The sequence below is a fragment of the Trichoderma citrinoviride genome (genome assembly GCF_003025115.1).
Source record: "Trichoderma citrinoviride strain TUCIM 6016 unplaced genomic scaffold BBK36scaffold_3, whole genome shotgun sequence".
Taxonomy (NCBI): domain Eukaryota; kingdom Fungi; phylum Ascomycota; class Sordariomycetes; order Hypocreales; family Hypocreaceae; genus Trichoderma; species Trichoderma citrinoviride.
The window spans coordinates 1,774,678-1,790,341 of NW_020194711.1; the positions used below are offsets into that span (position 1 = coordinate 1,774,678).

A 15,664-nucleotide genomic window follows, 5' to 3' on the forward strand; every position below is an offset into this window, starting at 1 on the left:
TGCTTGATCAATACTTCGATGCCACCTGCTTCAACCCTCTGACAACCGTGATCTCATGAGATGTAGCAGAACCGGAAGGCTGGAGCCGTGCCATTGAATAAAACGCTCCTTCACTCCAAGACCCTTCGTTCCTCATTGCTCCGTAGGTATCTTGGCGAGATCCAGATTGCGCTGCCGAGTCTTTCGCCCTTGACAGAGCAGAACCAACAACACGAGGTCACTAGCTAAGGCCTCTTGCATTTAGAAACGGCAAGTATAGTCTGCTGATAAGGAGAGTATAAGTATACACTCAATTTTGGCAAAAACGTGAGGGGTCTATATAAGTATTTCCTCTCTGCAGTCTATCCAATTCGAGTAAACTTGGCACAGTATAAAACGGGTCCCGCAGAAAAAGACAACTCTCTCTATATATATATATGGATATGGGAGCTTCAGTCAAGGGATGTAAGATGTAAGCCTGTTCTAGACCACATCCTCGGGATGAACCTCCTGCCTAATCTCAAAGCTCCTCATGATACCCTCTGAGCGGGCATTTGCAGCGTCAGCCCCTGTCTGCTCACGGTTGATGCCGCCTTCGATCTGCACCACTCGTGATGGGTACTTGATATAATCGGAGCTGCCGGCACCTTGTCCGTAGGATGTAAAGCACCTGTTGCTCTCTTCCAAAGAGTCTTTGTGCTCATAAGTCTCCTTGGAGCTGTCTCTGTTCAAGCTGTAGCCTTGGATGATCTGATGGCTTCCGAGGCGCTTAACCTCTCCACGACTGTTAGGACTATAGCCTCCTTTCCCCTCGTATCTGTGGTCGCTCTTGCCGCTGTTTCTGCTACTGTGGCTGCCGTTACTTGAAGATGTGTGTGTATTCGAGGCGCGAGATCCCACTATAAACTTTTTGCACGCGTACTTGAAGGAGGGGACACAGCAGACAATGAGGGCGATGTTGTTTTCGACGATTCTGTTGAGCAAGACATTGTTAGCACAGCCAGCGTGACTCAAGCTGGCGTTACTCACATGCAAATAAAGAGCTGGCTCTCCAGCCAGGTGAGGTCTGATGTGCCAAACAGCTTAACGCGGGCTCTCAGTGCGACGACACTGGAGATGACTCCCCTATTGAATCTGCGTTAGCTCTGTATGCTCACCAGCCGAATACATTTTGCCGGTTCTAGCACCTACAGCAAGGCAGTGAAGAAGACGGCGCACAAAGCAATTCGCTTCCTGAGAGTCATGTTGAGTTTCCACAGTACTGGAAGCGGCAGCACGAAGATGCAGATGTCGATGATGACGGCCAACGACCCCTGAACGGGGCCATAGTAGATGAGCTTGGCCGGCTTGCCGTCCGTCAAGAGGTCTGTCCACGTCGTACCAGGCGTCGGGCACCCGTAGGCGAGCTCGAGAGGCACGGTGGTCCAGTAGGTGAGGGCGGTGACGACGATGCCCACGTAGACGATGATCCGGATGGTCCTGTGTGCGGAGAAGATTTGCAGGTACAGCAGCCAGATGGCTGTTTTCAGGAAGAAGATGACGGGGCCGAGCATAACTCCCTGGGCGAAGAGGATCTTCATGTAGGACGCAGTGTACCAGCACACGGGGACGTTCCACTGATGCCGGGAATACTCAGTCACTGACAGAAACGAGATACACTGTGAGCTTCTTCCCCATGAAGACTTTGTATGTATTTGTCTTTGTGGTCGTTGAAAGGGGCAACGTACCTGACAGCAGAACTCCGGTGTAAACTATGTTGAGTAGGAAGCCTATGAAGGCAAAGTCTAGGGGAGAAGCTCGTTAGTATACGTAGATAGATCATCATCCATTGATTGTTGAATACTTACAGTCTGCTGAATTATACTTGGGGAAATTTGTAAATACCCGCACAGCCAGGAAGATTGTTGATATTGTCAACATGACGACTGTGACCGCGATGATGGCCGTCGCGAGCGATTCCGGATTGTCAAAGTTGGGGACAACGCCGGGAGGGGGCATGGCTGCCGGGACCAGGCAGAGGTCCACGCCCGGGGGCAGCTGGATAGTGGCCATGTTGTCCCTGATCTGTGAGGTCTCTCTATGCGTCGATTTTCTTCGTTCTCCTGGGGGTTCTTTCACTTCCGTGTATTGAGTGATCCGTAACCGTAGATTGTGTGACTGTGTGTGTGTGTGTGTCAAGCAGTATCTCGAGCATCCATGTTGTTCCAGTGTTTAGACGCAATTAGCGAGAAGGATATATATCTCTCAGCATTGCGGCCATTATGAGGCAGTTTTGGACTGAAAGATAGGGACATGCAGCCGGGCGAAGCTCCCCGGGATCGAAGCATTGAGGTTTCATATCTCTTATATCATCAAGATCCCAGAAGCTAGCCTTGGAACAAGCTACAGCTAACAAAGCAAAGGAATATGGATGAAAAGCTTAAGTTTGACTCTGATGTTGGTTCAATAACAGTGTGGAAGGCATTTAACCCGTTAACCCATTAGTCCATTCAGCCACTCGCAAGCCGGCGGCGTATCCGCGTGCATTCAAGCTGCTTCTCGATGTTGATTGCTTCATGTGATTAGGAACATCTAGTGAGTGGGTTGTAGGATTTCGGAATGATAGATGCTAGAATCTTGCAGCGTGGTCCTCTCCCTTGCGCTGTAGGGCATAGCCTCTCCAGGAGTTCCTCTCCATCATATAGCCCCGCTAACACACGAGGTCCAAGCAATGTATGAAGAGGATATGAGTCTTCTCCGATCTCATAGGTTATCTGGAGTAAACTACCTTTAGCTTGTAGTCTGTTTAATTTATCCCTAGTACTCACCTCGCACGTTGATGTTGGTGGCTTGCAAGCTGGGGCGGGGAAATGGGAATGTGCATGTTGGAGGCTGGTATGACGGGCGAAATGAAGCGCCCAATGTCAAAGCAAGGATGTCAGCTAAGATCTACAGAGGCGGCTAAGTATATCAAGATCAAAGATTCCTCCAAGTAAAGACGCGCGATGGACGGATAGTCCGCCTTTCCTTGTCGATCACGGCTGAGTCGCTATAAGTCCAAGCTGTTCAGGGGGCAGTTCATGGACTCTCATCTGACAGCAGCGGCAGAAGCAATTTGCTATCCGGGCCTGATCAAATACGTCAATGTTCCCATCCAGAGCATTCTATGTGCAGCTTGTATTCATCACTTCGAATCCTATGTTAGTTCTCATAGACAAACAATCTATCGATGAACAAACGCCTGAAGTTCATACGTAGAACGCTTTATTAGGCCGACCTGGCGGGGACCAACACGTTGACTACCAGACACCCATCTCGGGTACGACTTGCTTGAGACGTGGAAATTGCTTGAATTGCGTCTACGTGACCGAACCTGGACCAGACAGGTTCCCGCCACTTGCGGCGCATCTCTCAGCGAAGAGAATAGTAAATGAATACAAGCCCCGCGTATACTCATCCAACAGTATCGAGCTACAGCCGCCACGGCGGTGCTTAAACGGCGATCGATTCATTTAGTGGCAATAGGGCTGCATCAGGCCTCTCCCGTTGGTCATCCCTTGCGAAGCTGGTGGCTTCACTGGGTTGTTTCTGTTGGATTGGGGTAAAAGTGTCAAAGTGTCACGGTCGGGAGCCGTTGATGAGATCTCTGCAGATATTGCACTGATCCTGTGCAAGTCTGTGGCGTGCTAACAAAGAACTAACCTGTTATCCCGCATCTCTAGGGAGGCTGAGATGGCTGCGGCTATGGCTTTGAGATGCATAAACTGGGTAAAATACTTTTTTGCATCAGCTATTAGTGTATGATTGAGATGAAAGAGCACAATAGGAGAAGAGACAAGATTACAGGTAAATGACATGCTGGATAGTGTATGTGCATGAACTAGACTGCAGATGAAGAAAGAAACGACGGAAGAAGCTCGTGATACTATCTTGGTATTTCACGCCGGTCTCTCATACCCTAAAACGAAGCCCGCCGTCAACGAACATGAAGGCGACGGGACAATGTTTCCGAGACGGCACGCGGCTCACTCAGAGACGAGTCTTGTTGTTTGTCGTTCGGTTGTTGCAGAGGTTTGATATTGACGGTGGATGGGCATCAGTCACTTCCTGAGGCGGATGAGGGCATGCCTGTGCCTGGTATGTATCATGTCGAGCAAGAATAACCAGGATCTGAGGGTGAGATTGACGGCAACAAAGGGCTTTTACATAGATGTAGTACTTCTCTTTTATTTGTGGATTCGAATTTCCAAATGATGCTTGACGGGAGAGAAAATGATGTAAAAGTTGTTGGTTGTGAGGGTATTGGTATGAGGTGAACACGCATTCAGTTGAACGTGGGCGGACATGTCAATTACATGCACTTGTGTTTATACAAACCTCTCAACGACTTCCATCACGTACGAAAGAGGCCATGTCATGCTTGACATTTTTCCCAAGTGAATAATCGATTCTACATACGTGCCGTTGCCGCCTTCACAAACGCTGCTTCGTATTCCCAACCACCGTGACGGGTGCGTCTACGTGTACAGCGAGGCGGGATCTACGTAAGGGTATATCAATGATCCTTGTCGCCCTCGCTCACCTCTCATTTCTCGACTCGGCATCATCAATTCAATCCATTTATCCATCTCTCCTCTTCATCCAAGGAACCCCAAACTCATCCCAATCCTCACTCTTCTCACAAAATCAAGTCAAGCACAATGGAAGCCTCCAGCATAGACGACCATCACCACCCTCCCGCCGGCCACGACGAGGCAACCCGCCAGTTCTTCTCCCACTCCAGCGCAAGACGCATCAACACCGACGCCGTCATCGCAAAGGCCCTGCGCAGCCAGCATCCCAACCTCTCCCTCTCCATCGCCCCGGCAGGATCATGCAACCTGCTCGCCTACGCGGCCAGCGGCCACGCCCAGATGACGCCCGTGAGCGATGACAACGACGAGCATGAGCGTGAGCATCATCACGACGACGGCGGCCCTCACCGTGTCCCGTCCTCGCTGTCGTGGAAGGTCTACGTGCCGCCCGCCCGCCGCATGGACGGCGACCTGGGCGCCCTCGCAAAGGAGGTCCTCTTTGAAAAGTACCTCCTCACGTGGAAGCAGAAGCAGGGCAAGGACAAGGACGACAACGAGAACGAGGAGCAGCAGCAGGCCGACTTCATCGTCTACCTCGTCAACGGCCGCGACGGCGCCAGCTCGTACCCGCAGGTGACAAACTACTTCATCCTCGCCGCGCACGAGCGCCTCGCCTCGCAGCTGATCCTCGCCGCCGGGCGCTGGACCGGCGAGCTGCACGACGAGATCTGGGTCTTTGACGGCGGCCGCTGGGCCAAGAACGCGGAGCTGTACCGCAGCGCCATGAAGGCGTCGTGGGACAGCGTCATCCTGGACGAGGAGATGAAGGCGGCGCTGATCGAGGACCACTTGTCCTTTTTCCGGTCGAGGGCCACCTATGAGCGGCTCAAGGTGCCGTGGAAACGAGGCATCATCTACTATGGCCCGCCGGGGAACGGCAAGACCATTTCGATCAAGGCGACGATGAATATGCTCTATCATCTCAAGCAGCGGGTGACGACGCTGTATGTGAGGTCTCTGAAGTCGGTATGTTGTTGTTGTTGACCCCCTTGTCTCTTCCTATGTTGAGAGGTTTGAGATGAGCCGAGGCCCTCCTCAACTGACGTCTTTTTTTTTCTTTTTCCATTCAGTTTCTAGGACCAGAGAAGAGCATTTCTCTCGTCTTTGAAAAGGCGAGAGAATTCGCCCCCTGCTATCTCGTCTTTGAAGACCTCGACACCATCATCACCGACGACGTCCGAAGCTATTTCCTCAACGAGGTAGACGGCCTCAAGAGCAACGACGGCATCTTTATGATTGGCAGCACCAACCACCTCGACCGCTTGGATCCAGGCATTTCCGTAAGTTTTTCTCCCCCCCATATGGAGATCACTTTAGACCTACCCACAAATTGCTCCTCATCGCTTTCAATACCAAAAGACTTCGTTTGTTGATGGGTAAATTTGGGTATACCGTTTTAGAAACGCCCCTCTCGCTTCGACAGGAAATACCTCTTCCCAGACCCCGACCTCGCCCAGCGCGTCGCCTACGCCCGCTTCTGGCAGACGAAGCTCGCCGACAACAAAGCCATCAGCTTCCCCGACAAGCTGTGCGCCGCCGTTGCGGACATTACGGATGGCTTCAGCTTCGCGTACATGCAGGAGGCCTTTGTCGCGGCGCTGCTTGCTATTGCGCGCAAGGAGCAGCCTGGCGACGACGACGACGACGACGACGACGACGACGATGGAGAGGGTGATGATGAGGCGGAGGAGGCCAGCATGGTCCAGACGGTGGATTTGGCAGAGGACGACTGGGTCCAGGTGCTGGATGCCAACACTAACAAGCCGGTGGATGATGATGATGATCCCGAGTTGGATGACTTGCCGCTTTGGGTGGAGATGAAAAAGCAGGTTGCTATTTTGCGGGAGGGCATGGGGGACAAGACGGCGTGAGTTGTGCTTTTGAGGTGTTGAAGATGAGAGTTAGGACAAATCACGATGAGCTTCCGCAGGTTGATGATGGCTTTACAAACGCAGCAGATCACAGCACATGCATTGTGAGAAAATGGCGATGCCTTTCGTATTCAATTTACCGTACTATACAGCCATCAATTAGATCATCAATAGTAAATACATGGAATCGTAACCCTCCTATTCCTCAGGTATCAAACAACATGACAACTCAAGTAAACGCAGATGCAAGGGATAACGCGAAGCTTGTGAGCCGCTGTGCCGTCTTCACCACAGTACTCTTCCCTCATAGCACTTGGTGTGTTGAAAGCAAGCGGGTGCTGCATATAGAAAAGCTCTTCATAGCGGATATCAAGGGCAAGACACCAATACAGGATAAAACCCGTGAGTGCCAGTAGTGATAATGAGACGTCAAGTTTGGAATCTGCATCAAAGTGAGCTTCAACACCCTCAATATCGATCAATGACTCGAAGAAAAAGACGTACGTTTCAGGGGAATTCGTAATCTCCTCGAATGCCTGCAAAACATCAAATCCCATCGCCACGAGCGGCTCATACGCATCATCGACAACCTGGCATTGCACTCATTAGTCTTCAAACATAACACTTTATAGATGCCAAGCAAAAGTCAAAAGAAAAAAAACATACCCAGCTCAACACCGACTTTGTCGCCTTGTGGCCCTTGTTCTGTCGAACACCCATCAAAGCAAGGCCCTGCAGCACCAGCGTCGAAAGGGGAGCCGGAGGAACAATCGGGGCCAGCAGACCGCCAATGTCTTGTCCCAGAGACACCAGCGGCGGAACGTATCGAGCGAGGGGGCTGTTTGGCCGGCAGATGATAATGGTCCCCAGCAGGTTCCCTGCTGCATCCTTGGCTCGCACAATGCCGCAGGCCTTGCTTTCCTCCAGGGCAGTGCGGTAGAGCTCGAGGACCTCCGGGTTTGCGTGCGTTCGCACATGGTGCATCACGGTATCTCCGCTTTCCACGCCGTATATCAGGTCAAAGCTGATGTTGGCCCGCTGGATGCTCTGCGATAGGCCCTCGGGGGCGTACCAGGCGCTCAGATCGTGGATCACCATGTTGGTAAGCCTCCGTGGGAACTGCGTGTCCCATCCGCTGTTGCTAAACCATTCCTTGGTCGTCGTCACTTCAATGTCGAGAGGGATTCCTAGGAAGAGAGCGGGAAAGCATGACCCCAGCTGGACTTTCTTGATGCCCCTCTGTTGAGTCAAGTTCTTGATGGCTCGGCGATGAAGCGACCGGCCGATCGACATGTTGCGCTTGGTCGGGTCGACAATGAGCGCTCCGAGAATGCCCACGTTCTGGACAAAGTACGTCGCGGCAAAGCCGTACAGGGCTTGCGTGCTACTGTTTCGAACCACGAAATGGGTCTCCTTGATGTTCTGGTTGGCAAGAACAAAAGTGTCGGCGGTTGCGGTCTGCAGGTAGCGGAAATCTTGGTCGCTGGCCCTGTGCACAGCCCGGATGAGGTCGTTCAACCCCTTTCGATCTCGGTTGCCGTCAAACTCCTCCACCAGCCAATGCTGCCGAGACTTGAGGACCTTTTTGCTCTTTCGCAGCGTGCCCGGCATGGTCCCGACGGGGTTGCTGTCTCCGACCAACGCCCGGACCAGAGCAGCCATGGCATTCTCCGTAAAGTCGTATGTGCAGATGTAAGTGCCTATGGACTTGTCCATGGCAAAGTCGTATGGAGAGCTCACGGCGACAACAATGAGCTGCTTCTTCTGCCCTCTGCTGCGGAGCATGGAGCACATCATGTCGACATGTTTGGTGAAGCCGGCCTGGTACAGGTTTCTGTTTGCGTCTGCCGTGAAGATGATGATGCATGATGCCCTGTTGATGAGGTTTTCGTGCACTGTGGAGAATCCTTAGTATACAATATCTTGTTCCTCAATGAACAGCCCATATCTTACCTGGCCTTACGCCGTTGGCCGTGTAGCTCGTGTGCAGAAGCTTCTCGTTGCGGTATCTTGCCAAGGTCTTGCCAAATTCTCGAAAGACCCCTTCGCCGCTCATGATGGCGCTTCTTTCTCGGATTTGGTGACTCCACCGATCGTGTTCGGTGCTGATCAAGGATGGATCGTTCTTCGACTCGAGCAGGCTCTTGGTCAACGAGGAAGCCGGCAGTGGCTTGACCAAGGGCGTTAGCAGGAGCAGCTCTTCGCCGGGATGCATCGAAAGGGAGAGGGGAAGCAGCTTCTCCTTGTCCCGCACAATGGTGATGGAATCGTCATAAGCTCGCCGAGATAGAGCCAGGTGAGAGGGGCGGATTTGAGAGAGGAGGTTGATCCCCGGAGGATTGAGCGCTTTCGCCCAAGATGTGCATGTCGATTTGAGGTGAAAGATTCGCTTGAGAGAGGTGAAGATCCTCTCTTTGGTAATGATGCCGTTCTCGTAACCGAGCTTGAGGCCCTTGATGGCTTCCAACTGAACATCGTATGCACGACATAGGAGCACGATATCACATCCCGCCTCTACGGCCATGACGACGCCGTTCTGCACACCAAGGTCCTGGCTCAGCGCCTCCATTTCAAGGCATTCTGAGATGGCAACGCCCTTAAAGCCGAGTTCGTTTCGAAGGAGATCGTCAACAACCTGATCGGACAGACAGGCATGGCTAACATTCATGGAGGGATTAGAGATGCCACAACCGCCAATGAACATGGCATCTAGTTTGCCGGAAGCAATGGCGTTCCGGAAGGGCACCAACGCGCTGAGGCTCAGCTCTTCCAGCGTCTGGGTGATGATGGGAACGTCCAGGTTGGAGCCGAGGAAGTCGAGGTTTCCGTACGAAGGGAAATGCTTTCCACAAGACGCCACACCCGCGTCGCGGATCCCGCTCAGGGCCGCCAGTCCATACTGCGATACCTCCTGGGGATCGTCACCCGAGGCTCTCACTCCAATGACTTGATAGCGCGCATTGTTCAGGACGTCTAGCACCGGGCCCAGCATGAGGTTCACGCCGCAGGCCGAGATCTCGGTAGCCGTCGCCTTGTTGACTTCGTACGACAGTTCGAGACTGCCGGTGGCAGCAATGGCCATGGCGCTGGGGAACTGGCAGACGAAGTCCTCGTCGAAGAGGCTGTTGACGCCGCCATTCTCCTGGTCGACGGCAATGAGAAGCGGCTGCGGATGGCCCGAGTTCTTGGCGATCATCTGAAGCTCCTGGACGAGCAACGCAGTGTGATGGGCCGCTAATTGGCCAGTTAGCAGGATGGCCCCGGATCCACAACCGAGACGTCTATAAGTGCGGTGCGCGATGAAGCATGTCAAGAGGACCGAACTCGTCGGGTCATTAGATGGGACCAAGTTGATGGGTGACTTACATTTGAGGTTTTTGGCCGTCAGGATGATGGAGCCGAGGTGGTGGTCCTCAATGAGGCTCCTGATCTGAGGCGTCACTTGGGTGCCATCCCAGCCCATGAGCATCATCTGCCCTATCGCCCTATATCAGGTGAAGGAGACTGTGTGTTAACCCATGCTGCCATGTATTGTCACGCAGTCATATAACAGATGCCCAGGTTTGAATGCAAAGAAAATGGTTCAACGAGCTACAACAGCAGGACGAGTGAAACAGGCAGGGGAAGAACATGAATGCATGCGGACAGGGCATCAAGCAACAGCACGTACCAATCGAGATTCTGCCATAGCGGATCCAGATCGAACTTGTCGGCAGAGGTGCCGCCGATGGAGTTGGCCATTGTGATGGATGAGACGCAGCGCTTGTCATTACCTCCCTAACATGGCAGTCCGAAAAAACGCACCGCGGCGGCGCTGGTGGTCGCAAAGGGCGAGCGAGCTCAGGAAGACGAGACGGGACTCGGCGATACAGCGACGATGGCGCCTCTGGCCACGCTCTCCTGTAGAGGGAACCCCTCGACGAGTGGGCTGTAGTATGAGATACGCTCCGTCTGTACTCGGGCTGCGAGTATACGAGATTTCCGGCACCGCACACACAGAGGCTCGTCTCAGCTCTCGAGCATTCGCTCATGTGAGGCCGTCGGTCGCGGTTTGGAAATGCGGCTTATCGTCGGCTAATCAGGAGATTATCAGGCGGCGGGGGGCTTCATCCTTCCGGGCCTGTCGCGGTCGAGGCTCTAGAGGCTCTCGACTATCACCTGAATCACCTTGGAAGATGGCTGATACCGTACTACTACAGGGACCGGCCTGCCATTCGGCTCTATACAAGTCCTGTCAGGTATCGATTATTTTCTGTTACGAATGGAAGACAGCAAAGAGCGGTAACAAAAGTCCTCGCGGCGTGGAATAGCAGCATTCAGTACGCCTTCTTCTACTGGCAATACATACAAGCACAAGCAAAGCAGCTGCATCGTCTGGCGATTTCCTCTGGAATCGGTGTTAGGCATTGGATAGAGCATGAAGCTCCAGACAGACCTCGGGCAGCTTGGCGGAGTCGCTCTCCAGCACGTCCGACAAGTCTTCAATCAGCGGCTCCTCCAGGATTCAGTCAGTTCCAGTGGGCTGCTTTGCTGACATGAGAGGTACAAACTGGAAGTACCGTCAGTATCGGAGTCAACGTTACATGCCCGACAACTGCTCAATCGCCACCGTTTTCAACAGCCACCAGCAGCAAACGAACGTCCATTTCAACGGCGCGCATCGGTTGGGCGAGCTGAGGTACGTAGCAGCAGGACCGGGATGTGCAATGCGCAGGTACCCCAATATTGCAGCTCATCAAGCATGCATACGGCAGATTCCATTTATACAAGGTACTATAGTGCTGGCATTGCTCTGGGATACTACATGTAGATAGGTATCCGTGGTGCAGCATCAGCAAGTCCGAAACGGTGGAATTGATACCAGTCAACTTTCAAATCGTTAAGAGCCTCGATAGATGGTCACCTCACGCAATGGATTGGATTGTTTGATCGAAAGCCATCGCTTCTCAGCAACCATTCTTAAGAAGGACATTCCAGCCGATAGCCGGTGAAGCCAAGGCGGGAGAAAGGCAAAACGACGATACTACTACTAGCAGGAGACACAAACCAACATGAACCCCATCAAACCATCTGCTTATTAGCACACGCCCTACAAGACGCCACCCAAAAACTCCAGTCTTGAGACAATAAACGCCAGTAACCTCGCTTCTGTCTGTACGTCATGCCATGCTCAAAGTACAGCCCAAGTACCCCCATAACCGGCGCACCCAGATCTCTCTTCGTGCAACCCGGCACGGCAATTTTTGCCCCCCCGTCCATTCGGGCGTCCACTCGGGAAGCTCCACCGCGAAGGCACATGGCACCGTGACTTCAACGATTGGTGACGCTTTTACCTGTACCATCTTCTTCCGTCTTCTTCCTTTCACGTCTGCCGTTTTTGCTGGCTTTTGCTCCATAATAGCTTGCATGTACCTTCTTAGTAGGCGCCTGCTACCATCGGACGCTAATCGGCGTCATGTTTCGAAAGTAGTAGAGGTTTACCTACGTGCCCTCACATGTCCTTGCTTGACTCGGCCGGAGCCAAGCGGAGTGACAAGTGGTGTGAGTGAGGTGTGTGAGAAAAGGTGTTGTAATAGTAAGGTAGCAAACAAAAAAAAGGCGTATATACTTCTCGAGCCATGCTCTCGGCGCGTGGAAGCTGCTCTTTTTTCTGTTTTGCTATGGAGCCAATATCAAACTGCGCCGGGACTTGCAGTCCTTCTTCTCTCATCGAAGCTTTCCTTCTGCAGCATCCTCCTTGAACATCAAGCACATCATTAACAAGCCTTTTTTCATAAAGACGGGAAGAAGAGGATTTCTATATCAGAGAAAGAAGAGGGAGAAGAAGAAAGGAATCTTCACACAGTACTCACTCTGCTCAGAAGTCTGAGCGCCGGACCACCAAAAAAAATGCCGATAGCTCTATCCCCTCCCTTCCGGCCACGGAACGGCCTGACAAAGTTCACAAACTGCCGCCTCCTGCGCGGCGACAAGCTCGTCCACGAGGACCTCTGGGTCAGCTCCACGTCCGGCAAGATCGTCAACAGCCAGGCCGCCTTCTTCGACGACCTCGTCCTGCCGGATCAGACCATCGACCTCGGCGGCCGCATCATCTCGCCCGGCTTCATTGACGTGCAGCTCAATGGCGCCTTTGGCTTCAACTTCTCCACGCTTCTCGACGACATGTCGCAGTACGGCAAGAAGGTCAAGGAGGTCCAGAAGCTGCTCGTCCAGACGGGCGTCACATCGTACAACCCCACCATCACCAGCCAGAGGCCGGAACTATATCAAAAGGTGGGTTCAGCAACCGAGATGCAATGTGCAGAGATGGATGATTCGAGATTCATCTCATCCGGTCTCTAATTGTTCTGCTGTGTAATGTCAAGCTGTGTAATACACGTCAATATATACATACTGACCGGGCATCATCAATCACGCATAGGCTCTTCCGTTCCTGGGACCGTCCGGGCACCTGCAGGAGGCCGAAGACGGGGCCGAGTCGCTCGGCGCCCACTGCGAGGGCCCGTTCCTCAGCCCGACCAAGAACGGCGTGCACAACGTCGACGTGCTGATCGAGGCGCAGACGTTTGAGGACATCGAGGCCTGCTACGGCAAGCACAACCTCACGCCGCGGGCCGAGGGCGAGCCCATCCCCATCAAGTACATCACGGCGGCGCCGGAGCGCGGCCAGATGACCAAGCTCATCCCGGAGCTCACGGCCAGGGGCATCATCTACTCGGTCGGCCACTCCGAGGCCACGTACGAGCAGGCGTCCGAGGCCGTCGGCCAGGGCGCCACCATGATCACACACCTGTTCAACGCCATGCGCCCGCTGCACCACCGCAACCCGGGCATCTTTGGCGTCCTGGGCATCGCCGAGAGCCTGCCGCGGCCGTACTTTGGCATCATCGCCGACGGCATCCACCTGCACCCGACCACGATCAAGATTGCCTTTAACTCTCATCCCGACGGCTTCATCCTCGTCACGGACGCCATGCACCTCGTTGGCCTGCCCGACGGCGCATACCCGTGGACCAACGGCGACACGACGTGCAACATCGTCAAGGTGGGCTCCAAGCTGCTACTCGAGAACTCGGATACGATTGCCGGCAGGTAAGTTGTGTGGACTGAATCTCCCTGACGAGTCACCAAACGACATTACGTCCAATGCTTTATACGCCAATGTAAAAGCAGACTACTAACACGGCCCGTTTCCCGCCAGCTCCATCACCCTCCTCGAGTGCGTCAACAACTTCCTCCAATGGACAGGCACGGGCATCCCTCACGCCCTCAAGGCCGTCACGTCCACCCCCGCGGCCATGCTGGGCCTGCAGGGCGTCAAAGGATCGCTCGACGCCGGCGCCGACGCCGACCTGGTCATCTTCTCCGAGAAGCAGACGCCCGGCCAGCCCAGCACTCTGGTCCTGGACGAGGTGTGGAAGTTTGGCACCAGAGTCCACCGCGTCGTTCACGATTCGTAGGAGATGAATGATCAATGATGTGGTGGGAGACGCCGGATATAGTTACTTGACTTTACGCAACCGGCGAATACGGTTGACTGGAGACCAACGGAATGAATGAATGAGTCGACATGCATCGGACTGCCGCAGGGATCTTTTTACACACACAAAACACACTCACACAACAACATGCATCAAATAAAAAAGGGACAAGTCTTTGCTTTTTCCTTTTCTCTGTTCTCTATTTTATAGATTGGGGGATTTTTCTCGGAAATCGCAGGGCGTCATTAGCAGATCCGCATTAGGTATTTCAAAATTTCAAAATAGTACTGGCAACAGAAACAAACAATATTCCTAAATTTGAGGTCAGTCCCGTCAGTCAGCGGCCGGAAATACTTCAAGCAATGCTGCTCTGAGCTTTTTCCGTTTATGCTGCCCTTGTTGCAAGTGAGCTCAATCTGCCGAGCCGCGAACCCCCAGCCGTCAGAGTCAGCTTCCGCTTCTCGCGCTCAGACGTCCATGCTTCAGGGCCCCGTCGAATCCGTCATCATTTGCTGCTGGTTTTCTGGCATGTTCTCCGGATTTTGTCTTGGAAATTCTGCGACGGCTGACGGCATCTTCTCAGCCCCCTTGATCGCAAAAAAAATGCGTGAGGATTCATAAGTGGCGCGTATCAAATCATCATCATTTCCCCATCCTCATCTGCCAAGACCCAGCGTAGAGTAGAGTACAGTAGAGTAGAGTAGAGTGCACTCGCTTCTCACTGCTCGCCTGTCGCAAGCAATCTGCCTGCCCATGGGGTAATGAAAATGGCGCCAGGCGAGCGAGCGAGCGAAAAGAGGCGGGTTGCCGACCAACCGTGGGAGCAGATTGCTGGGCTAGTGCGCTGAGCACCCCGGACTGGAGCAGCTGAGCGGGTTCTAGGAATCGGAGTGGCGAGACAGGGGGGTGGATGGACCGGAGGAGGAGGAGGAGGAGGAGGATGGAGGAGGAGGATGGAGGAGGAGGATGGAGGAAGCACATGTCGGGAGTTCAGGTCGTCGGATTCATGTCGTCTCGGTGTGCGTTGTAGACGGTTATTAGAAGAGAAGAGGTCGAGGATGGATCACGTATCTAGGCAGAGATACTACTGGCTGCATCTGTAATCTAGGGGCTTAGGTGCCTGATTGAAAGATTAGATAGAGCGAGCTTCTGCAGTATTATCGCGGATATTATCCATGGGATCAGCTTGACGAGATAGCAGTGGATACAGCAAGTTCGCCGATAGGTACATGTAGCTGCTTGCAAGATAACGAACGGCGGGCAGCGTCAAATCATGCCGCAGAGATAACTTTCGATGGTCTAGCGGTTTGAGTTGATTGGAAACGTTCCGTTGTGTTATCAGCACATCCATACCTAGGTACCTTATTGGCAGCGATGAGACTCCCGCTGAGCCGAGGGCCTCAACACCACATGTGCATGTTAGTCGGCATCCCGACGGCCAGTCACTCCAGCTGCATGTCACCTCTCTCTCTCCTCCTCTCTCTCTGCTGCAGTGCAACGGCTCCAAGGGACATGTACAGTAGCGGCCCTTTAATTGAGTGTGTACATGCCCTCGAACGGCGGGGTTTTCCGTCCATCCATTTTTTACCCCAAAATTCCCCCGGCTTTCCCAGCGCTCTAGAGCGTTCAAGCGTCCATCCAAAATGCCTGCGGAGGGTCTCGCGACGCCAGCCCGCGTGCCTCCAGCCTCCTCTAGCCATCCCGCCTCCACCTCCCAGGG

At 53.4% G+C, this 15,664-nt stretch overlaps 4 protein-coding genes across 4 annotated transcripts; 2 read left to right on the forward strand and 2 right to left on the reverse strand.

Moving 5' to 3' along the window:
- Positions 1–462: 462 nt before the first annotated feature.
- BBK36DRAFT_2315 (hypothetical protein) lies at positions 463–2,031 on the reverse strand (the record flags this gene model as incomplete). The annotated part of the gene is made up of 6 exons (XM_024897955.1): positions 463–841; positions 902–952; positions 1,009–1,104; positions 1,171–1,618; positions 1,707–1,763; positions 1,827–2,031. 6 exons carry the CDS (start codon positions 2,029–2,031, stop codon positions 463–465), a joined length of 1,236 nt encoding a protein of 411 aa, XP_024752269.1.
- A 2,627-nt stretch (positions 2,032–4,658) lies between these two features.
- Positions 4,659–6,463, forward strand: BBK36DRAFT_1113023 (P-loop containing nucleoside triphosphate hydrolase protein; the record flags this gene model as incomplete). The annotated part of the gene is made up of 4 exons (XM_024889864.1): positions 4,659–5,558; positions 5,663–5,872; positions 5,993–6,325; positions 6,383–6,463. 4 exons carry the CDS (start codon positions 4,659–4,661, stop codon positions 6,461–6,463), a joined length of 1,524 nt encoding a protein of 507 aa, XP_024752270.1.
- A 429-nt stretch (positions 6,464–6,892) lies between these two features.
- Positions 6,893–10,204, reverse strand: BBK36DRAFT_17953 (glycoside hydrolase family 3 protein; the record flags this gene model as incomplete). The annotated part of the gene is made up of 6 exons (XM_024897849.1): positions 6,893–6,905; positions 6,968–7,053; positions 7,130–8,358; positions 8,417–9,697; positions 9,830–9,948; positions 10,134–10,204. 6 exons carry the CDS (start codon positions 10,202–10,204, stop codon positions 6,893–6,895), a joined length of 2,799 nt encoding a protein of 932 aa, XP_024752271.1.
- Positions 10,205–12,352: 2,148 nt separating this feature from the next.
- BBK36DRAFT_1112867 (carbohydrate esterase family 9 protein) lies at positions 12,353–13,923 on the forward strand (the record flags this gene model as incomplete). The annotated part of the gene is made up of 3 exons (XM_024889847.1): positions 12,353–12,736; positions 12,885–13,555; positions 13,665–13,923. The coding sequence occupies 3 exons, from the start codon at positions 12,353–12,355 to the stop codon at positions 13,921–13,923; spliced, it is 1,314 nt and encodes a 437-aa protein (XP_024752272.1).
- Between the last annotated feature and the right edge of the window lie 1,741 nt (positions 13,924–15,664).